Source organism: Sapajus apella, unplaced genomic scaffold (genome assembly GCF_009761245.1).
Source record: "Sapajus apella isolate SASKATOON/1434 unplaced genomic scaffold, GSC_monkey_1.0 scaffold30, whole genome shotgun sequence".
Taxonomy (NCBI): domain Eukaryota; kingdom Metazoa; phylum Chordata; class Mammalia; order Primates; family Cebidae; genus Sapajus; species Sapajus apella.
Genome location: NW_022436970.1, coordinates 24,456,069 through 24,480,359, shown reverse-complemented (window position 1 = coordinate 24,480,359; position 24,291 = coordinate 24,456,069). Strand labels below are relative to the sequence as shown.

The window sequence follows — 24,291 nt, the reverse complement described above, 5'->3', positions numbered from 1 at the left end:
ATCACCCGAATCCCTTGAAACCCTTTGGTTCCATTCTTTTCTATGGTCTCTTTCTCCCTGAAACATAAAAACCACTTTTTCTGAGACAAATAACTTGCATCACTTGTTTTTAGTTTTAATATATTTGTGCACTTTTAAAATATACATAAAACTGAGAATTCATCCATTTCTCTGTACTCAGATACCAGATAACTGCATGTAACCACTTTAACACTAAAGAAGCCGCGAACATGGAGAGAAATCCGACACTGCACACGAAACATCTGCAGCCTACAGATGATTTCTAGGCAGACATGCTTCAAAGACCCTTACCTAACGGATCAGGTCAGAGATGCCTTTTCCTTGACAAAGGTAAACCACATGTGTACACGAAGCCACAAAGCCAAGGAAGTGACAAGGCCCAGTGGTTTTCTGTCAGGTGAAAAGTGGGGAAAACAAAGCAGAACGTCTGAAGGGCAACTCACCCAAGTTTAATGGTTGACAAGAGTGACAACCTCCCAAATGTCAGACACAAAGATCTTCTTAAAAGTATCATCCTTCACTCAGGACAAAAAAAAAAAAAAAAAGTATCCTTTAAATAGCACAGATGTCAGGAGAGAAGAATAAAATTATTTACTAAAAGAACTGCCAATTCATCAAGATTCTTGGTACCAGTATGAAAACGACATTTCCTTATTTCCAGGACAAGATTCAGAGCTGACGATGTCCGTGCACTGACTGAACCACATTTAGAATTTCAGAAGCTTCTGCTCTTAAGTACAGAACAATGAAGGGGGTGGGGAATAATCTTAGGTTGTAGGCTATTCTATCTTTATGACTATTTCTCAAAGATTTTTATTCTAAAATCTGCAAAGCAATAAAGATAGCAATACTTTTATTGCTGGAATGATCTTCATTTTACTCAGCAATTGTTTTCCTGCTTTTCTGCAGCACTCTCACACCCTGTGCCGGCTGCCGAAGAGGCTCTTTCTGTGGACAGCTAGAAAAGCACAGGCAAAGTGAGCCACCATCAACCCTCGCACGCAGCCTCCACCTGTTAGCTCTTACTGGTCACCACAGCTCCCTGACTATTTTAGGTACTTTCCCCTTTCTTTGGAGACTTAAATATCCCCCTCGGAGTAGCCAGAGAAAGAACAAAGCAAAGAGATTTGAGGGGAAAAAAAGAGTTTCTGAAGGATAGGGACTTGTCAGAATATTTTCTATTAAAATAATTCTACTCCACGTAAGTATCATAAAAGCAGATAAACACTATTGTTCTAGCTACTCCCCCAGAACTGGGAATCTCCAGGGATGAAACCTGGTTCGCAGAGAGTAGCACAGGGAGAACCAAGGACTGAGGCTCTCTCAGGGTCCTGAGCTCACCCCAAGGTGTCTGCACCTTCCTCCTCACCAGGACCCTCACACGCTGTAAGGGGCAGGGCAGGTCCAAACTTCTTAGAATCTGTTTCTTTCCTGTAGAGTAAGGAAGTTCTTACTTCTGCCAGACAGGATGAAGCACTATAAAAACATACAATCTTAATAAAAATCAAAACGACAACCTAGTGATTATTGCAACTATACCAAATGCAGTGTTTTTAAGCTCCCAGAATGGTTCTTTGTCTAAAAATAACCATTGATGTCGTTAGGAGGAACGCTGCTGATCACAACAATGCAGGTGACAAGGACACAACCATACCTTGCCTGGATAGTGCTGGTGCTTTTCACAGATTCACTCACACCTGCTATTTCTCTAGGGAGGTTTGATGGAGCCACGGGCTCCATTCCCTCTCTCTGCAGCGCTCTGCCTCAGTAATCAACACTACACAAGGCTCACACACACATACCCATGTGGGATTCCTCTTTCTTTGTTACAATTCCGACCTAAGAAGGATTGCTGAGACTGACGCTCTAATCCATACTCAGGCTCGGCACGTACTCTGCTATGTACTCTGCTTCCTCAGCACTGTGACTGCGCTGGCTGCATGTATACAAGCCACACCCACACCTCTCAGTTTCTGAAACACAGTCTCAGCTAAATAGGTAGCATTAAGAGCTGGTGGCCAGTGGGGTCAAGAGCCACCTTCACTAAGGCGATGGCACATGTGCAGACACCCAAGCTCAGCCCTACATGCACACTCAGGCTGCTGCCACTGTCTGCTCTCGGAAAGCGCCAGTTTAACAGATTTAACAATATCTTTTCAAGATACTTCCCATTGTTCCTAAAAAATAAGTATTTTTATAAGCCCTGTGAAAAGATCAAGATGAAGGAATAATAACAGGTAGGCACCCCCCAGTCCCAAAGCCGTGTGGACCAGAAGCCAATCCGCAACACCCACAGGGTGAAGACAGCAGCCAAGCCTCAAGAGAGACACCACAGTCCGCGCCGTGAATTCCACACCTGTCAGCAATGTCCTCAACACCACTCCTGGGGAAACTGGGGGCTGCCTGTCCCAAGACTTTCTCCAAAGGCTCACCACACAGCCAGCAGGGCATGCTGAGGCCCAGTGATCCCTCAAGGGATCCAAACTGTGTGGCCTCCCCATAGGTGCCACATCAAGCCAGAATTCCCATGTCTGCTCTTGGCTGTTAAGGTTGCCCACATATTCCTCAGGCAGCCACCCTGAAACCCTGTTTCTGACACCTGAGTTTCTGATCCGTCAGCTGCAAAGGACCTGCTCTCTCTAACCAAGAGAGCACCTTCTGTCGGTGCTCGGAGGTCCATGTAAACAGGGGGAAGACTCTTTTTTTCAGGACAGGCCCAGGAGCAGATTCTGCACCTCCCCTACCCTCACACGTGGATGAGCTGAAGTCAGGGTCAGAACTTCCTCAAAAGCAGTTGTGGATTCTGCCCATGCTTGTCTGTACAAGGGTGTGTCATCTACATCATCTGAAAGGCGTTGTCTAGGGATCGACTCAAAATAATCAGTCTACAAACTTAATTTAAAGCAAACTTCAATCAAATGCTTGCTCTCCCACATAAATATCTCAGGAACCTGTAACTTCAAGAAAACTTTTGGAGCTGGTCAAGGTAAGTCAATTCTAAAGCAGTCCATGTGCAATCCTGGGAACTCGCTTAGTGAAAGTCAAACACCCGGGCTGGTGAGCAGAGCACGGAAGGTTTCTGGACAGTTCCTCTTCCCTGACATCCTCACCTTCCAGCCTCAAAGAACCATGAAGCTGCTGCTGGAAATGGCCACGCCAGCAATCAGAGAAAAAAAGAAAAACACAGGAAAAACCTTTTAAGTGAAAGTGGTGTGACTCAGGCTCACTGGAGGAAGGGACATGGCTCTTCACCAACCAACATCCCAGAAAAGTCAGAGAAACAAGGACTAAACTCATGGCCAGCACCTTCCCATGTTAGGATGCAATCACACCCAATATTCTCCACTTCATCACAAAGCGGCACAATCTGTTTCAGAAAGACTTCCACATGTAATCAGTCACCCTCAGTATCCGTGGGGACTGGCTCCAGGACTCCTTCAGATACCAAACTCCAGAGATACTCAGGTCCCGCATCGGCCCTGAGAACCCACGAATTCAGAAAGTCAGCCTTCTGTATAAACAGGCTGCGCTCCACACTCAACAAAGAGTGTCAGACATGGAACCCACGGATGCAGAGAACAGACGACCTGCTGAAAAACATCTACATAAAGGTGACCCTCAAACAACAAACCATGTTGTTCGAAGGTCTGCTGTAAACTGTGTATAAAGAACTACAGAGCTGGAACTCACAAAGTGGAGAAATCCATCACTGTTGGGCTTTAAGCAAAAGCTGCGGAGATTTCCACCTGCAGTTCTCCACGGAGAGATATCACCATGAGGCTACACTGCAGGGCACTACTCCCACCACAGGGGGCTGCCAGAGAAACGCACTTGTAACCCACCCTTTTCACAAACTCTGTCAGCAAGTGACTTAATCTAGTAATTTTCAACTGTGTTCCACAAAGGTGCAGCAGGCATTTTGCAGAGGCCAACACATCTCCAGACAGCAGCCCCAGAGCCAGGGCAGCTTCATCTGGACCGCACACAACCACACGGAGCCGTCAGCAGCACGGACTCCTGCTGCAAATGCACCTCCCGAATTCAGCTACCTAATGCAACCTCGAGGCAGGAACCCGATTCCAAACAGATGACCAGAACTCCCAGGGCACACACACACAGGGCTTTAGACTAATGCCTTTGCCAGCTGCTCCTTCCTGGATCTATGGCACCCATGCTCACTGCACGGGCAGGAACACCTCCAGAAATGCTGAGGTCACACTACCATACTCCCCAGAATGCTCACAAAACCCCAATACACAAACTCACAGGAGTACACAAAAATGGGGAAGGAGGCACCTTGAATTCCAGGTAACACAGTCTGTGGCTTTCTCTAAGGCAGGGATTCACCTGCCATCCATGGACCAGTGGCAGAGAGATGAGCCTCTGAGAATCAGAGGAACACCTGGTGCCACAAAGATGTTCCATCTGAGGAGAAATGATATCACATCAGTTTCTCAAAGGGCCGTGACTATTCAGTGCTGTGAGATACCCCAAGATCTCAAACAGCACCTCCCCGTAAACACTGCTGACTGCTGGGAACCTGTCATTAACTAATTACTTGGCTGGCTGATGTACTGGTTGATTTTATTCACTAGGCTGATTGAACATGGAGTTTCAATACTAATTGGCCACATAACCAAGTTACCCACCTGCCTAGGTCAAAGTGACCCTTTCTGTACAATCAGAGAACAAACGAAACATCAGAAGGCTCTTCCATCCTGGGGTTTTCTGCGCAGGGAATACACCAGCATTGAGGTCTGCCTCCACTATCCTCGGAGGTATGGCCAGTGCTTACAGAGGAAGCTGTGCAGGCATTTCCTGGGAAGCACGGCCCCGAACCTCCCAACCCCACCCACCAGCATGGAGGGGACAGAAGTGGGCGCCTGTGCCGAGCGTCAAGGACCCAGGCTGTGTCTCCAAACGAAGCGGAGCCAGGACCTTCTGGGGCTGTGATGGCAGATGCCCTGTGCCCGTCCTCACTCCTGCAGAAGCAGGTGCGTAGCAGATCCTCACCAAAACAGCGTCAGTGCAAGCCACAGGAACGAGGACCAGTGACTGCAGATGAGGGTGAGATGGCGTCCCCAGGAGTGGCACCATTCCCAGAGGGAGCTCACGCCTGGCGCAGGCTGGAGTGCCCACCTCTCACTGGAGTTTCTGTTCTCACAACACATGTGCCCATGTGCCGCCTATCCCAGAATACAAAAGGTAGACACAGACATGGCTGGACACTTCCATGTTACAGAAGGACACCCCCGTATGGGATCAAAGCACAGGTACCGACAGCTGTGCAGTCTGTCACACGACCACGTACTACCCTGTCACCTTGAAGCAGCCTGAGACAGTGCCCACAGTGGTCAACCATGGGCCACTGCCTTTGCTGCAAGGCCTGGTTTCCGCCCGTCCCGCAGCCACGAAGCACGACTGCACCAGGTTTTACAACTGCGTTTCACAAAGTTTACAAACACTTAAAGATGTGCACACACCCAACAGTTTATATTTCAATAACAGGTCTGGAGCCTGCCCGATGACTGCTCACAGCCACCCAGGAGTTTTCCTAACTCACAAAGGTGGAGCTAAAGGAGGGGGCGGGGCCGATCGCGGCAGAAGAAAAGAAACAAACACCATCGTTTTCCCAAACAGCAACTTCGGGTCGCCATGCGGGACCCTCCCCTTTTACCTCAAAATGCTCCCCACTGGTAAAACCACAGGTGGTCACTACCCGGTTTAGGGGAAAGGCGTAGTGCCTGCGTCCCGCCTTATCGCCCCGTCCCCTGGGGCGCCCCTGCCCACCAAAGGGCCCGGTAACGAACCACCGCCCGCCCGCCCTCGGCCCCGCTCGGCCCGGCGCACTTACCCCGGGGCGACCATCTGGCCCGGCTGCGCGCACAGCTCCCGCACCACGCCCGCGCGCTCCGACCTCAGCCTGCGCTCTGCCCGCGCCGGGCGCACGCAGCCCCCGGAGACTGCACGGGACTGGGGGGCGCCGGCGGGCTGCGCGGAGGCGGCGGCCGCGGCCTCGAACACGGCCAGCACCGAGCCGATGCGCACGGCCGCGCCGGCCGCCACCCTCCACTCCAGCAGGCGCAGCGGCGTGGGCCCCGGGCAGCGCACCTCGGCCACAGCCGCCGTCGGGGCACCCTCGGCGGGAACATGGCCCGCGAACGGCACCTCCATCGTGGACAGAGAGCGGACGGGCGGTCGCTACGGGGCCTGCGCGGCGCTCAGAGCGCGGCGCCCACCGCGGCGACCCGACCCAGGCGGCGACACTGCAGTTCCTCTCGGCACCGGCTTCCACCCGCCGCTCGGCCCGCGCCGACTTCCTGGAGGGCGCGTGACGTCACGGCCGGAGCGCCGCGTGCGTGCTGGCGTACGTGCGCGTGCAAACAGGAGCGCCGCGAGGGGTCGAGGACGGCTCTGTCCTGGGACCAAGCCTGCGCGCCGGCCCGGGTTAACTGCTTTCCTGCGCCCTACCCATCCTCGGAGCGCCAGAGCCGTGGAGAAGCGGCATGCAGCGCGGACCACTGTTCTCCGGTCCCAGTGCGGATCCCGCCGAGCGCGGAAGTACGTATCCCGGCGTGCACCGCGGGCAGGGCATGGCGGGACTACAAGTCCCAGCGTTCAACGCGGGCGTGCGTCCCGTTACCCCGTCTCGCGTCGAGACCCGACCTCCTGAGACTACGAGTTCCGGCATGCACCGCGAGCCGCTTTCCTCGACTCCCGTCGCGCCCTGCGAGTCCAACGTCGCGAGACTACGGGTCCCAGCATGCCGTGCGCGCCACGGTCCCAGAGACCTGAGGCGGTCGGCGTCCGGGTGTCCGTGCCGCGTGTCCCGCACGGACCCAACGCCGCGGGAGCTTATGGGCTGCGGTCTGCTCTTCCTCCGACCTCCACTTCCACGCGGAAGCGCAGGGGCAGGGGCGCCGCCTTCGGCCCGCGCAGGCGGTGGACCCGCCTGGGACAAGGCGCCCGGAAGCCCCTGGTGGGTTCGGAAAATCCGAGCGACCGCAGCGGGAGAGCGGGCACCGGCGCGTGGTCGCAGCAGCCCCGGGCGAACCCGGATGAGCATCAGCTGCAAGAAGAGGCAGTTTCCACGTTCGTCGGGAATTTACGTGAAATAACGAGTTGGGGGCAGGCGGGCGGCCCGGCCCGGAGTCCCACGCTGTGGGAGGCTGAGGCCGGCGGATCACCCGAGCCGGTGGCTGGAGACCAGCCTGCGCGGCAGAGCGAGTCCCTGAAACAGATTCGTGAACACGTGGCCGGGCGCGGCGGCCGAGGTCCCGGCTCCTGGGGGCCCAGGCGGGAGGCGGGAGGCCGCTCTGGGCTGTGGTTTTTCAGGCCTAATGCGTGCCCGTGCTCCTTTTTTACTGAGTATCTTTGTCATGACGTTTATAAATGTTATGTGCAATTGAGATTACCCTGTGTTTGCCTTTTCCTCCCACTTTTATGTGGTGGCTTTTCTCATGTTAGTAAACATTTTGGAAACTGTCGGCCTAAAAGGTAGAGGCACCGTTTTTCTAGGCAGAGACTTTATTTGGGCCACGCTGGAGGATTGCAGCCTGGGAGCACAAATTCAAGGTGCCGGAATGTATCCTCCAATTAGCAGTTAGGAGTGGATTTTAAAGGCAAAAAAGGGGGCCGGGGAGTGCACTAATAGGAACTCATTTGTGAGGAATTATCTCTGGCTTACAGAAATAACGTTGATTAGTGACTGACTCAGCGTTCTTCAGCTGTAGCGCGTGGGTGCAGTGTCCAGTGTGGCGTTACTAGGTTGATCTGTAGCTGCTTGTGGCGGTGTTGCCACCAGCAGTAGCAGGAGAGGAACATGTAGGTCAAGGCAGAGTTGGGCGTGATCGTCGCCTCATTTGATGCCTGTTTCGGCCTCATAATTAAAAGGACTCGCGTTCCTCAGATAAAAATTCTCTTTGTTCAGAGCCATTTAAATTAGGTAATTGCAGTGACACAGAATGGGCACAGTGTCTTTTAGTTCTGGCCATTACTTGCTGTCAGGAGTGCGTTTTTTGCAGCTGCGGGTTTTTGCCTGTCTCTGCTGCTTTCTGCAGCCCCTGCCCCCGTGACTACAGGGGAAAACGCGCTCAGGAGCGAGCATTTATGGGAATTTTTTAAAGTGGAGATTGTGGGAAAATGTCACCAGCAGTGACAGTTTTTCAGTTTCTCATAATTCCATAAAAACAGAGCAACCAGGTAACAAAACTAAAGGCGTGGGCAATATTTGCAAGACCAGAAGGTGATGAAGAATTCCCGAGAAGCCCTGATTCACACTGTAAGGACACACTACTCTTTCATGTTGCCTGAAGCCGCCTCCTTGCATACTTTTAGTTTAGTCTAGAGGTTTCTCCATACGTAGTGAACTGTAATCTAACTGGATAAATGAATGGACTGTAACCTACTCTTGTACCAGTCACAGGCGGCCAGCCGTTCAAACTGTTCAAATAAGCCAGATGTGAGCTGTAGCCACCTTGCTGTTTCCAGGCCTCACTTCTGCTTTCTATATGTCTCCCCTTCTGTCCCTAAGTCTTCGCCCAGGCAGTGGCACTGGAATTGCTCAGCCTGTTCTGGTGTGAGGGGCTCCTGATTCCCAAATCATTGTTTGCTCAATTAAACTCTATTAAATTTAATTTTCCTAAAGTTTTAGCACTACCAACAACACAAGACCTGGATGATGTCAGGGTCTGTGAGAGAAAGTAGGGTGGCCCTGGGCGCCACATTCATTGTGTGAACAGGTTTGTCTCAAAGGATGTTGATATGTATCAACATTCCCTATTTGAACCTGTTCCTACCAGCAGTATGTGAACTTTGGTTTGAAAAAATAATTGTGCAAAATGGAAGAACCATGTGTTATTTAGCGATTTTGCAATACAGACCTTGATGGAATTGGCAGACTGATCTAGATGGATGTAGACATCCCTAGATAATGATAACTTTAACCTGGGTAGATGCCATGTGGTCTTCAAATTAGGGATGATACACAGCAAATGAAACTTACCATGTCTTTAATTGGTGTGCCACCTTTTGTTAAAATCAGCTATCTTAAAAAACAGAAAAAAAAGGAAAAATCAGCTATCTTATAAGTATCATGAGAGAGAACATTAGCATCAACAGGTGGAAACAAATTTATCGGGAAGAAACATAACTATTCTGCAGAAAGTGAGGCCATAGTCAGGAAAAATAGCATAAGCCACAACCTCTTATTCAAAAATCTTAGAAACAGATGTGTCTCAGAATTCTGGATTTTTCTGATTTTAGTAAAGTGGTATGTGCGTATTCTGTTTGGGGCCTGGGGCAACACTTCATCAAACTGATATTTCTGCAGCAAAATATAAGCAGGATGAAAAAGACCACGAGTAGCCTCATGCCAGTTCAGGTCAGACTTTCCTGCCAAATGAAGTACTCAAAACTTTTCATGTTTAGAACTGTGCATTTGGGCCAGGCACAGTGGCTCATGCCTGTAATCCCAGTACTTTGAGAGGCTGGGGCAGGTGGATCGCTTGAGCCCGGGAGTTCAAGACCAACCTGGGCAACATAGTGAGACCTCATCTCTACAAAAAATTAGCTGAGTGTGGTGCTGTGCACCTGCCTGGAGTCTCAGCTACTCAGGAGGCTGAGGTGGGAAGATCCATTGAGCCTAGGAGGTCAAGGCTGCAGTGAGCTGTTGTGCCACTGTCCTTTTAAAAGACAGTGAGACCCTGTCTTTTAAAAAGAGATGGATACGGAGGCCACAGGCAAGAGATATGGGACCGTAGTGCAGTTACCTTTATGTAGTGGCCCAGGGGAAAGGAGGAATCCCACTGGCTGGAATTCTAGTTTTATCCATGTCTCAGGTGGTTTTGGTAAAACCTGGAAGGGTTCTGTTGTCGCTTTTCCTTGCTGGCGTATGTTTCCTTCAAACTCAATTGTCATTCGATTAGCAGACAAAGGTCAGTGCTAGTGAGGCCAGAACAGAGAGGAGGTTAAAGGGAAGGACACCAGTCGTAGGAGCAGAATATGACCTTGGGGAGTCTGAGATCTGGCTTGAGTGTGTGAACGTGCACATACGTGACTGTGCTTGGGGCCCTTTATTTCATAGACCCACAAGAAGAGCTGTGAAGACCCTTATATGTCACCGTATCTGAAAATCAACTCAGTGGATTAAAGACTAAAGAAATAAAGCTATACAATTTCTAGAAGAAAACAGGAGAAAGGTTTATGACAGTGGATTTAGCACTGATTTCTTGGATATGACGCTCGACACATGGGCAAGAAAAGTGAAACTAAGACGACATCAGTCTTCTGTGCAGAGTGTGGAATGAGGGAAAATACTTGCAAATCATGTATCTGATAAGGGGTTAGTATCTGGAATATATAGACAACTCCTACCACTCAACATCAGTGAAACAACCTCATTTAAAAATGAGCAAGGGCAAGGGACTTCAGCAGACATTTCTCTAAAGAGGATATACAGTCAGCACTCTCTAGTCGTGGGTTTTGCATTCCTGGATTCAACCAGTCATGGATTGAAAATATTTTTATTTAAAAAATGCACCCATGCTGAGCTTGTACAGCCTGTCTTCTCATCGTTAGCTGAACAATACAGTATAGCAGCTATTTACGTAGCATTTACGTTGCATTGGGTATTATAAGTAACATAGCGAGGATTTAAATGATGCGGGAGGATGTGCATAGGTTACATGCAAACACTCCCAGCGTCCTCAGATTTTGGTTTGTGGAAAGTTCTGGAACAAGTCCCCCACAGATACCAAGGGACAGTTGTATTTACAAATGACCAATAGACACGTGAAAAGATGCTCAAAATCACTGATCATTAGAGAAAAGAATATCAAAGTCACAGTGAGATAGTCACGCCATACTCATTAGGATGGCTGTAATGAAAACCAGCATGGAGGTTTTCCTCAGAGTTACGTATGATTTAGCAATCCCACTTGTGGGTGTTTATACAAAAGAAAGCAGGGTCTAAAGAGACACTTGCACACCCACATTCACAGATGCACTGTTCACAGTAGCCGAGAGGCAGAAACAACACAGCGTCCATCAGCAGATGAATGGACAAGCAAGGTGGTGTACCCATGAGATGGGGTACTACTGAGCCTTAGGAATGAGATTCTGACCCTTGCTGTAACGTGGGTGAACCTTGAAGATACCATGCTAAGTGAAATAAGCCAGCTGCAAAAGGGCGAATCCTGTCTTACTCCACTTCTGTGATACCTAAAGTCAAATTTATAGAAACAGAAAACAAAATAGTATTTACCAGGACTGGGGGACAAGGTGGGGAAGGTAGTTGTTTGATGGGTACAGAGTTTTAGTTTTGCAAGGCAAAAAAGTTCTGGGATCTGTTGCAGATCAGTATGAAGAAACAACGCTACTGTACACCTAAAAACAATTAATATGGTAAATTTTATGTATTTTTAACTAGTTAAAATTTATTATTACTATTTTTTGAGATAGACTCTTGCTCTGTTGCTGAGGCTGGAGTGCAGTGGTGAGGTCTTGGCTCACTGCAACCACCATCTCTCGGGTTCAAGCAATTCTCCTGCCTTAGCCTCCCAAGTAGCTGGGACTACCGGCACCCACCACCACACCCGCCTAATTTTTGTATTTTCAGTAGAGATGGGATTTCACCATGTTGGCTGGTCTCAAAATCCTAGGCTCAAGCAATCTGCCCACCTTGGCCTCCCAAAGTGCTGGGATAACGGGCGTGAGCCACTGCACCAGGCCTGGAGTTAAAATCTGAAAAGTGTGAGAGCCCTTTACTGGAATTAGATGATTATTTTTCAGACTCATTTTTAGAGATCACCGTTCAGAGTTCTGCTTAATTTTTGGCATAATAGAATAAACATTACTATTTCTGAATTAATAACCTGAGCATGTATTCATTTCATCATTTGAACCAGAATTGCTTGACAAGCATGTACATTAAAAAAGCAAATTCCTCTTCGTTGGTCAAAGAGAGCAAGAAAGAAAAAAAAAGTAAATTCCGGGTCTGTTTAAAAAAATGAAATGAAATGTCAACCAGTTTTTATTCTCCTTGATGGCTTTTCTTTTTTCCTTTTTTTAACTTTGCTTTGTGAGTTTCCCTAACTTCCCATTCAGGCCAAAATCATGAACGGCTTTCAATTTTGGTTACACTGTGAATCTTCGCACTGAAACCCCATTTACCTTGCTAAGCATCTCTGAAGAGGGAAAGGATGGTGCTTATCATGGGGGCAGATGACACTTTGCCAGTTGCTGAACCAAGTGCATTGCAGAGCCTGGTCTCATTTCATCTGCACCATGACTTACTAAGGTAGCTATGATTCCGGCTTACAGATAGGAAAGTGAGCCCTGCGGAGGTTTAGGTGCTCAGCTGCACAGCCAGGAGAGGGCAGGACTGGCATCTCGAAGCCAAGTGCCTGACTGCAGACCCTGCTCCCTTAACTTCCACTAAAGATCTTCGTGATCCCAGCTGATTAAGGGGCCATACTCCAAGGCCACCAGAATGAAATGGGGCAGCTTTTTCAATAAATACGGTTTGTTTGAATAATGTAGGTGTTACTAATGACGGCTGTAATACAGAATATATTTGGTTTTTGTTTGATGTTTCATTTTTGCCCTTACAAGAGGACTGGCAGGAAGGGGGCTGAGGTCACTAGACTGGTCTGACAAGACGCAGGTGAGAATGGCGGGCTGGGTTCACCCTGCCTGAGTGTGCAGCACCAGAGGAGACAAGGCTCTGGGGAGGTGAGGTGTTGGCCAGGCTGGTGTCGAACGCCTGTCCTCAGGTGATCCGCCTGCCTCAGCCTCCCAAAGTGCTGGGATTATAGGTGTGAGCCACCGCACCTCACCAGAATCTATTTTAAAAACCTTGGAGATAACCATGTTCAGCAATGTTGGAGGATATCAGTTGTATCTATATACCAGCAATGAAAAAGCCAAAATAAGCAAACAATTCCATTTGTAAGAGCACCAAAGGCAGGTGGACGCAGCACCCTGCTTCTTGCGTTTCACAGAGGCCCATCTTGTCCCTGGTCCTGAAGCCATTTGAAGGAAAATGTCCGAGGAGCCAGATCAGAGCAGCAAGGAGTGGCGGCTTCTCCTTTCGTCCCTTCATACCCACTAGCTGTCATAGAAGGCAACAGTTCTGCCCCTCAGGGAGCTGCCTCACTCAGGCCTGGATTCAGGCTCCAGGCTCCAGCTGTCTGGTGAACTCGTTTCAACATTCTAGTAACAGAAGGAAGTTTCTTTAGCTTGATAAACAGCCTCTACAAAAAAACCTAGGGCTTACATCACACTTAATGGTTGAAGATAGAGTCCTTCCTCTAAAATCAGGAATAAAACAAGGATGGTGCTCTTGCCACTTACAGTTACTTGTGTATAGAAGGCTCTAGCCAGAGCAGTTAGTCAAGAAAAACAGCATCCAATTCAAAAGAAAGGTGTAAAACAATCTCTAAACATTATTGAAGATGGCTTAATCTTTTATGTAAAAAAAGTCTATGGCAGGGCACGATGGCTCACATCTAAATCCCAGTGCTTTGGGAGGCCAAGGTGGGAGGACTGCTTGAGCCTAGGGGTTCAAGACCAGCCTGGGCAACACAGTGAGACCCTGTCTCTACCAAACAAAAAACCATGGAATCCTTTTTTTGTTGTTTTTTGGGTTTGTTTGTTTTTGAGAAGGAGTTTTGCTGTTGTCGTCCAGGCTGGAATACAGTGGCATAATCTCAGTTCACTGCAACCTCCGCCTCCTGGGTTCAAGCGATTCTGCCTCAGCCTCCCGAGTAGCTGGGATTACAGGCGCTCACCAGCTGATTTTTGTATTTTTGGTAGAAGAGGGTTTTCACCATGTTGGCCAGGCTGGTCTTGAACTCCTGACCTCAGGTGATCCTCCCCCCTCAGTCTCCCAAAGTGCTGGGATTACAGGCGTGAACCACCGCGCCTGGCCAGAATCCATTTCAAAAACCTTAAAAATAACCATGTTCGGCAATGTTGCAGGGTATCAATTGTATTTCTATATACCAGCAATGAAAAAGCCAAAATAAGCAAACAATTCCATTTATAATAGCACCAAAAAAGAATAAAATACTTAGGAATAAACTTAACAAAAGAAGTACAAGATATAAACACTGAAAGATACAAAACATTGTTGAAAGGAAAGAAGATCAAAATAGATTGAAAGATATCTCATGTTTATGGGTTAGAATACTTAATATTGTTAAGAAGGAAATATTTCCCAGATTGATCTATAGATTCAGTACAGTCCTTTTCAAAATCCCAGTTGGCTTGTATACAGAAGTTGACAAGCTGATCCTAAAATTCATAAAAATGAAAGGGACCGAGAATAGCAGAAACAATCTGGAAAAATTGTTTGGAGTACTCAGAATTCCCTACAAAGCTACAGTAATCAAAACAATGTGGTACTGACATCAAGATAGATGTGTACATCCATGGAATAGAATTCCAGTCTAAATAGAATTTAGAGTCCAGAAATAAACCCTCATATTTATGGTCACCTGATTTTCAAGGGTATGAAGGCATTTAGTGGGGGAAAGAAAAGTGTTTTCAACAAATAGTTCTGGGACAACTGGACATCCACATGCAAAGGAATGAATTTGGATTCCTAGCTCGTATCCTGAAAAAAAAAATAGCTGAAAATGGATCAGAGAACTTCATGTAATCTGAAATTCTGGAACAAAACAGGAGGAAATCATCAAGAATTGGATTTAGGTAACAATTTCTTAGATACAACATCAAAAGCACAAATGACAAAAAAGTAAATGAACTGGATTTCATCAAAATTTTAAAACTTGTGCTCTAAATGACTCCATCTTAAAGGTGAAAAGACAACGCATTGAGTGAGAGAAAACATTTGCAAGTCACGTATCTGATAAGGTTTCAATCAAGAATACATAAAAAACTCTTACAACTCAAAGTACAATTACAAATAATCCAATCAAAACTCTTGCCAATTAAAACTCAGGCAAGAGAGCTGAGTAGACATTTCTCAAAAGAAGATACATAAATGACCAATGAACATGTGACAAGATGTTCGATATCTTTAAAGGTCAGTGTATTAGTCTCTTCTCACACTGCTAATAAATGCATCCCTGAGACTGCGTAATTTATAAAGGAAAGAGGTTTAATGGACTCAGTTCCACGTGGCTGGGGAGACCTCACAATCATGGTGGAAGATAAAGAGGGAGCAAAGTTACATCTGTCATGGCAGCAGGCAAGGGAGTGTGTGCAGGGGAACTCCCCTTTATAAAATCATCAGATCTTGTGAGACTTAGTATCATGAGAACACCACAGGGAAGAACCACCCCCATGATTCAGTTACCTCCCACTGGGTCTCAACTTTCCCAAAGGAATTTATCCAGGTGCCACAATAAGAATCCACAGGCATTTTCTTATTTAGCCAATGAATACTAACAGATTTAAAGGTTAGATTCTGTTAGGTTACCAGCAGAAGCTACAGATTGTGAAATTTCAATTTCATCATTATCCTGTCAAGTGAAAAAGACATTAAGAGGAGTTGAGGAGTTAGACTTTCCTTATGATGGAGTCTTGTTTCAATGTCTAGAGAAAAACTGTTTACAACATGAAAACATCAACTTTTCCTCCCGGTTTGCAGCTTGAATGTCTCTGGTGATGGCATCAAGCAGTTTGGTAGTTCGGTAAACTTTATGTGTGGCTCATACATCAGGCATGAGGCTAGTTCTTTACAATGTGTTTAGTTTCATCCTACGGGGCTTTAGGAGAGAAGCAGTTTTTGGTTTTAGTTGGAGAATTAGAGTCAAACATTTGAGGAAATTAGGAGAATTCAGGATCTGGCCCATTCTACAGGTAGATAACAAGAACTCGAAAACAAGGCTCAGAGCTACAATCTAATAACAGGTGTGTGGTAGTTTTTCTTTAGAAACAACTTTTTCTCCCTGCATTGATCACATAGGTTATCAGATTTAAAAACCTCTTGAGGGTAGAATGTCAAGCCAGGGCAGATCTTAGATTGTACTTACAGCCTGAATGTTCCTGGGCCTGCCAGGAAGAGACAATTTTTATTTACTGATTGTAAGGCTGGAAAGACTAAAACCAGGCTTTCTGTGCATACCCTCAAATATGATATTCAGTCAAAGCCTCTGTACTATAATCAATGTTTCCAATTGTATCCTGCTGTAAAGAGACAATAGGATTTTATTGAACTTATATAATCATATTGTCCTTAAAACTAAGAATACACGTGAATAGTTTCCAAATTTTGGAAGAATCAAGTAGAAAAATCAAATGCCTTCACCTTTGTTCACTAAACTATGCCAAATTGTTGTAAACTATAGACAGCTTATGAGGGAGCGTTTTCTTAAATCTGGAAAATAAAACGTAGGTAAAGAACTAATAGTGTTTCAAATAAAAGTCATAAAATATTATCTGTTAATTATTAAATTTCATATAATTAGTATTTTGTTTTGCTTGATCTCAAGATCAAGTATAATTAGCAGTGTCATGGACCCATCAGTTTCTTCATCAGAGTTCTGGAAATTCCTTTTCAGTTCATGATCTTAAAGTTATCAGAAATCTGTGTCCACGAGTACCTGCAAGTCTTTTTATGAAAGGCGATTTTGGACTATAGTTGATTACAAATACTTTTAGGGAATAATTGAAAATAATAACGGGGGAAGCCAAACACTTAGAATAGCCATGGTTAAAAATCTGATAAAAATTATCGAGGAAATTTAGTTACTTACATACAACATACAGCATTTTAAAATAACCAGAATCATGACTGATAGCTTCATATCAAGACCATGAAACTTTTAAAAATTTCATATAATCTTTAGAATGCATAGCCATACAAATGTAACTTCAGAAAAATGTAACATGACAGCCAAAATTATGACTGATAGCATATTAGATTTCTATGAGTTTATATAATTTTTGAAACATATCAACAACATACCCACAAATGTATCTGAAACAAGGTCTAGTATCACTTATAATTTGACAATGCTTCCCTACAATTTACCAAATAAGCCTGATTATTTAATGTCTCAACAAATGAGAGATACATGTTTTTAATCTCTCCAGGAGCACAACTAGAAAATCCAAAAGTTAGTTTTAGGGTCAAAAATACTTAATTTGGTATTGTGATTTGGGAAACCTGCCAAAGATGTCAAAAAGTGTTTTAGAGTCAAAAATACTTATTAATTTGGTATTCTGATTTGGGAAACGCGCCAAAGATGTCAAAAACTTTAAAACGCTTGATCAGAACAGAATCACAGGACCAGGCATGGTGGCTCATGCCTGTAATTCCAGCACTTTGGGAGGCTAAAGCAGGCAGATCACTGGAGGTCAGGAGTTCGAGACCAGCCTGGTCAACATGGTGAAACTGTGTCTCTATTAAAAGTACAGAAATTAGCCAGGCATGGTGGTGGGCACCTGTAATCCCATCTACTACGGAGGCTCAGGCAGGAGAATTGCTTGAATTAGGGAAGAAGAAGTTGCAGTGAGCTGAGATCGCACCATTGCACTCCAGCCTGGGTGACAGAGTGAGACTCCATATCAAAACAAAACAAAAAAAAAATCACAAGTCGTATAAAATATTAATCATTAATTTCAACAGAGTAATAGTTAAAATACTACAAAAGCAAATACAGAAAGTTACATGAATGTAAAAGCCTTAACCCATTTAAAACTCAGTTTTCCTAAGTAATCAAAAACCTAATAAAAAACAAATCTAGCTTGATAAAATGTAAAAATGTTTTGTGTTTAGGCCAGTTACAAAAAGTAAAGGAAAACCTCCTGCTGTGTGATTGCTTCTCCTTAGATAACCCAGAAGTCAAACCTGAAGAAAAGGGTAGTTGAATTTAATTAGACACAGGAAGAGTGCATCCAGGGTTATGAGCATACACTTTATTATAGAGTACTGTGAACAAGAAAAGGAGTGCCTGGAGCAGGGACTTCATGACTCTTAGTAACAGCATGGAATTTTCTTGGTTACACAGAATAGTCCAGACACATCAGGAAAAGCCAGCCAGGCCAGTAATCCCAGCAGTCTGGGAGGCCAAGGCAGGAGGATCGCTTGAGCCCAGGAGTTTGAGACTAGCCTGGGCAACATAGCAAGACCCCATCTCTGCAAAAAATGAAAAAAAGAAACAGATTTCAGGATCAAACATCATCATCTCTTGCAATTTTCCCAAGGGCAAATCAATACTTTAAGAAAACCTTGTTGTTCCAACAGAGGTGATATGGTTTGGCTCTGTGTCCCCACCCAAATCTCTACTCCAGTTGTAATCCCTATAATCCCATGTGTTAAGGGAGGGACCCAGTGGGAGGTAACTGGATCATGGGGGTGGTTTTCCCCATGCTGTTCTTGTGATAGTGAGTTCTGGGGAGATCTGATGGTTTTATAAGGCAGTTTCCCTGCTCTTGCATGTTCTGTCTTGCCTGCCACCATGTAAGGCATGCCTCTTCCCCTCTGTCATGACTGTAAGTTTCCTGAGGCCTCCCCAACCATGAGGAACTATGAGTCACTTAAACCTTATTTCTTTTCGAAGTACGCATGCTCAGGTAGTATCTTTATAGCAATGCAAGAATGGACTAATAAAATAGGGGACCAAGATTTTTAGTTTTGTGCTATTTGCCCTGATAGGAAATCTATTGAAGGCTCTGGACCAAAATATTGGGTAAACAGTTTCAATGCAGTTTAAAAGTAAAAATAAAATACACCATTTATCCCCCATACCTCTTTTTTTGTTTGTTTGTTTTTCATTTTCAAATGAGGTTAGTACTAAATTTCAATTGTTTATATTTTAGCTAGGTGGGCCAGGCATGGTGGCTCATGCCTGTAATTCCAGCACTTTGGGAGGCTGAGACTCCCAAAGTAATCAGGTAGATTACTTGAGCTCAGGAGTTCTAGACCAGCCTGGGCAACAAAGTGCAACCCCATCTCTACAAAACAGTAACAAAATTAGTCATGTCTGGTGGTGCATGTCAGTAGTCCCACCTATTTGAGAAGCTGAGGAGGGGAGGATCTCTTGAGCCCAGGAGGCCAAGGCTGCATTAAGCCATGATTGCAACACTGTCCTCCAGGCTGCATGACAGAGCAAGACCCTGTATATATTTACCTATCTATATCTCTATCTCTATCTATATATTTATATAAAGAAAAAACATTTTAGGTAGGATTGACTGCATTGTATGAGTAGAAGAATCTCCAAGTAGCCTTGAACTAGCAGCAAATGTCTTTGGTTGCTGATCTTGTTTGCTTGGTTAGAGATATAGGCAGGAAGCATTGTTGTAGGGTTTTGTTTTTGGCTTTTTCTTTTTGGACTCTGCATGGCAGAAAAAGTAATAAAATTTTTATGCTGGACAAAGATACCTTATATTATTGTTCTGAGATCAAGCTTTGACCTCTGTAATCTGAGAGCCTTTTGTAAGCTTTTAGAAATACTTATGTAGTTCTTTTTCTTTTAGATTATTAATTTTTCAATTAAGTGTTTCATCACCATAATGAATTGTCAGTAAGGCAAACCTAAATTTATATCTCTAAAAGGTGTCTGGGTTGTTGGTTACCATGGAGCTGTTGTAATTTTTAAAGCCATTTATTTGAAAGCCCTTTAAGACTTTGAAAAAAAATCTTGGCTAGAATCCCATAAGCAGTGAGTTTTATCTCAATAGCAGCAGAAAAGTCAGAAAATTCAAAATAGGCAAAAAAAAAAAAAACCAAAAAAAAAAACCTAAAGAACTTAGGAGACTCCACATTAACTCCATAGTTGCAGGGTTTTTTAAGAGAGTTCACATAATGGCCATTGAGCTTTGAATTTTCCTTGGTGCCATTTTGCTGGTCACTTAAAAAATGTGCCTGAGGATGGGCCATAATAGGTTGGTTCTGGAATCCCAGATCATCTGGCATACCTTAATATTTTAGAATCTCGTTCAATTCTTATTAATCTCTTGAGAGTAAAGAAAAACTATGAATCCAGCCAGGGAATGTCAGGAGTGTCGGCCTTGTTTAAGACAGTGACGGCTGCCCTAGTGGCCTTTAGTTAGCATCCTGCACCCACCATTTAGAATGTTTATTTTTGTTCTCAGACGATTTTTAAAAACCATCAAGGAGAAAGACTCAAATCAAGTCAAAAGGAACCAAGGTAAGCGTGTTCACAAACATTTTAACCTAGGTGTCCAGATAGAACAAAATGTTAAATGAGGCATGCAGATCAAAAGTGAACTCACAAGTAAAGACATGCCTTACAGAGAGAATGTTAATTCTCTAAAAATCAGGGCATTCGACCCAGAAAGGTTTATGCCTTTGTAACAAAAAGGATTTAGCAGAAAAGACAGAAAGCCTGTTTATCATCTCGGGATGGATGTGTGGTCCTTTATCAAGGCGGCCTCATCCAAGTCACATTTATTCTGAGGAGCATCAAAAAGCCTCCAGCACAAAGAGAAAGGCTCAGGCTGAGAAAGCACTCAGCAGGGTGAAAAATCAGGCTGTGGAGGTGAAGAGCTAGAGGAGCTGGAGTAAGTGCTGCGCAGTGGTTCCAAAAAATGAAAATAAGTCATTTCTTCCGATGGTGATATTTTTCTGGTCCCATTTCTGACACCATATGTATCAGTCTAAGTAACAGAGAGAAGCTCACTCAAAGAAGTAATTTATTCAAGAATAGAGCATTCCAATGGGAATTCAGATGCCACGGTAAACTATGTGCATATTCAGAAAAAGGAAGACAGAGGCTTTTAAAGGAAAAATTAGGAGGATGACAATTATTTTGAAATAATTATCCTTGGCTACAAAGATCAATAGCAAGGTTGATGCCAATCCAAGATTGAACAGGCAATTGCTGGGCAGATGTCCTTGGAGAAGCCTTTTTTGTGTAAGGTTGTGATGGTTTCTGTGCAAGGTTTTGGGTTTTGTAGCGTCTTCTAGCGTATCTTTTGTTAGATGTGTATGAGAACCTCTCTTCATGGCTTTCCCTTCATTTTCATTGTTACAACTTTTATACCTCCACCAAAATTAGCCTGTGAGAAACAGGTACAATAGGTACCTTCAAGTTTACATTTCACAACTAGGTTTTTGTTTTTTTGGTTTTTTGGGCGTTTTTTTGAGACAAAGTCTCGCTCTGTCACCCAGGCTGGTGTGCAGTGGCACACCCTGGGCTCACTGCAACCTCTGCCTCCCAGGTTCAAGTGAATCTCCTTCCTCAGCCTCCGGAGTAGCTGGGATTACAGGCCCTTGCCACCATACCCAGCTAACTTTTGTATTTTTAGTAGAGATGGGGTTTCACCATGTTGGCCAGGCTGGTCTCAAACTCCTGACCTCAGGTGATCCACCTGCCTCGGCCTCCCAAAGTGCTGGGATTACAGGCGTGAGCCACTGTGCCCAGCCCTATGCAATTGTTTTGGAGCACTGTGACGGTGCCCGTGTGAGACACCAAATTTAATTTTGTTCTGACTGCTCCACCAACCCGGTGTTCTCATCTGTCTCCTCTCCTCAGCCTCCCTATTCTTTCAGACAGAACAATATTGAAATCTGGCCAGTTAATAACCGTACAATGGCCTCTACGTGTTTCATTGAAAGAAAGAGTTACAAGTCCCTCACTTTAAATCAAAAGCTAGAAATGATTAAGCTTGGTGAGGAAGGCACGTCAGAAGCTGAGAGAGCCCAAAAGCTAGGCTTCTTACAGCAAATGGTTAGCCTGGTTGGGAATGCAAAGGAAAAGTTCTTGAAGGAGATTAAAAGTGTGACTCCAGTGAACACAAATGATAAGAAAGTAAAACAGCTTTATCGCAGATACAGAGAAAGTTTCAGTGGTTTGGATAGAACATCAAAGCAGCCATAACACTCCCTGAAGCCAAAGCCCAGTCTAGATCGAGGCCTTAACTCTCTTCAATTCTGTGGAGGCTGGAGAGCTGAAGACACTCTCTCTCTCCACTTTCTTCAGGAAGAAGAAAGGTTGGAAGCCAGCAGAAGTTCATTCATGAGGTTGAAGGAAAGAAGCCGGTTCTGTAACATAAAAGCGCAGGTGGAGCAGCAGGTCCTGGTGGAGAAGCTGCAGCAGGTTCTCCAGAAGACCCAGCTGAGGCCATCGATGAAGGAGGCTGCCCTGAACAACAGATTTTACATGCAGATAAAACAGCCTTCTATTGGAAGAAGATGCGTCTAGGACTTTCACAGCTAGAGAGGCGATGTCAGTGCCTGGCTTCAAAGGACAGGCTGACCCCTTTGCTAGGGGCTAATGCAGCTGCTGACTTTAAGTTGAAGCCAGTGCCTGGTTGCTATTCTGAAAATCCCAGGGCACCTAATAAATCTTCTCTGCCTGTGCTCCATTGGTGGAAGAACAAAGCCCGGATGACAGCGCCTCTGTTCACAGCGTGGTTTACCACCTGTTCTAAGCGTACTGTTGAGACCTACTGCTCAGGAAGAGAGATTCTTTTCAGAAATATTCCTGCTGACTGACCATGCACCTGGTCACCCCAGACCTCTGATGGAGACACAAGGAGATGAGTGTTGTTTTCATGCCTGCTGACACCACATCCACTCTGCAGTCCAGGGATCAAGAACGATTTTGAGTTTCAGGTCTTATTATTTCAGAAATACATTTTGTAAGGCTATAATTGATTTCTCTGATGAATCTTGGCAAAGTCCATTGAAACCTTCTGAAAGAAATCCATCATTTTAGATGCCATTAGGAACAGTCATGATTTATAGGAGGATGTCAAAATATCAACATTAACAGGAGTTTAGAAGAAGTTGATTCAAACCCTCATGGGTGACTTTGGGGAGTTTACGACTTCAGCGGGGAAATAACTTCAGATGTGGTGGAAGTAGCAAGAGAACTAGAATTAGAAGGGGGCGTCTAAAAATGGAACTGAATCGCTGCCATCCCATAACACTTGAACAGATGACGGGTTGCTTCTTACGGATGAGCAAAGGTGGTTTCTTGAGATGAAATTACTCCTGATGAAGACACTGTGAAGGTGGCTGAAATGAAACAAAGCATTTAGAATATTCGTAAACAAGTTGGTAAAGCAGGGCAAGGTCTGAGCGGATTAACTCCAGTTCTGAAAAAGCTCTGCTGTGGGTAAAATGCTGTCCGTCAGCATCACACATGCTTGTGAAGAGTTGATCAGCACAACTAAGTTCAATGCTATCTTATTCTTAAAAATTGCCACAGCCACCCCAGCCTTCAACCATTGCCACCCTGATCAGTCAGCAGCTGTCAGCACTGAGGTAAGACCCTCAGCAAAAGATTCAGCCTCACTGAAGGTGCAGATGATCGTCATCATTTTTTAGCAATAAATTATTTTTTAATTAAGGCTTGTGCATTTTTTTTTTTTTTTTGAGATGAAGTCTTGCTCTGTTGCCCAGGCTGGAGTGCAGTGGCATGATCTCGGCTCATGGCATCCTCCACTGCCTGAGTTGAAGTGATTCCCCTGCCTCAGCCTCCTGAGTAGCTGGGACTACAGGCATGTGCCACCACACCCAGCTAATTTTTTTGTGTTTTAGTAGAGATGGGGTTTCACCATGTTGGCCAGGATAGTCTCAATCTCCTGACCTCGGCATCCACCCACCTCGGCCTCCCAAAGTGCTGGGATTATAGGCGTGAGCCACCACGCCCCGCTGGCTTGTGCATTTTTTAAAACATACTGGTACTTCACACTTAGTAAGACTAAAGTATAGTGTAAACATAATTTTATAAAGCCCTGGGAAACCAAAACGATGTATGTGACTTGCTTTATTGTGGTATCCACCTTATTGCTGTGGTCTGGAACCACGGCAGCCTCTCTGAGGTATGCCTGGGCTGGTATGCTGAGCTGGGGGGGAATCTTATACATTTAAATAGCCAGTTTCATGTGTTGTTTTAATTCTAATATTTTATTTTAATAAGCAATATAAGAACACATGTTCTTCTTTTAGAAAATCCTATGTATAAATTCACATTTACAGAACATAAAGTAGAGCATGAATATTGGCCTTAAAATAGCACAAACCTCATAAAGTCATGGTTCTTAAGCTTCAGTATACCTCATGATCACACAGGGAGCTCTTTAAAATGTCCCATGGACCTGAACAAATGAGCCCTCCCAGGAGATCAAGTGGAGGTGGCTCAAGTTATTACTTCCAGAAACTCACTGCCTGAGTACGTGGCAGTGAGGGCAACAGGTGCCTTCCTCTGCCTCACCTGGGATACAGCTGTGATGCATGCCAGCCTGGAATCTTCCTCCACCTCACCTGGGACACCGTTGTGATGTGGGTGAGCCTGGAATCTTCCTCCACCTCCCCTGGGCTGC

General features: G+C 45.2%; 2 protein-coding genes across 8 annotated transcripts in view; one reads left to right on the top strand and one right to left on the bottom strand.

The window, feature by feature from the left end:
* CTDP1 (CTD phosphatase subunit 1) overlaps window positions 1-6,337 on the bottom strand; it is a 71,761-nt gene extending 65,424 nt beyond the window's left edge. For 3 of the 7 annotated variants that reach the window (XM_032293786.1, XM_032293779.1, XM_032293781.1), the window contains exon 1: window positions 5,876-6,336. In XM_032293786.1, the coding sequence (XP_032149677.1) occupies window positions 5,876-6,195 (320 nt within the window). In that variant the 5' untranslated portion in view covers window positions 6,196-6,336. Of the gene's footprint in view, window positions 1-1,675; window positions 4,291-5,875 lie in introns of those variants that run through there. The other 4 variants (XM_032293787.1, XM_032293782.1, XM_032293783.1 and 1 more) reach the window with 4 other exon arrangements.
* A 67-nt stretch (window positions 6,338-6,404) lies between these two features.
* On the top strand, window positions 6,405-7,430 carry LOC116561830. The gene has a single exon (XM_032293790.1). It carries the CDS (start codon window positions 6,528-6,530, stop codon window positions 7,137-7,139), a length of 612 nt encoding a protein of 203 aa, XP_032149681.1. The 5' UTR covers window positions 6,405-6,527; the 3' UTR covers window positions 7,140-7,430.
* Window positions 7,431-24,291: the final 16,861 nt, after the last annotated feature.

Bases quoted from the DNA above. Each gene is read 5' to 3' on its own strand.
- LOC116561830 (XM_032293790.1), top strand. From the start codon at position 6,528: ATGCAGCGCGGACCACTGTTCTCCGGTCCCAGTGCGGATCCCGCCGAG.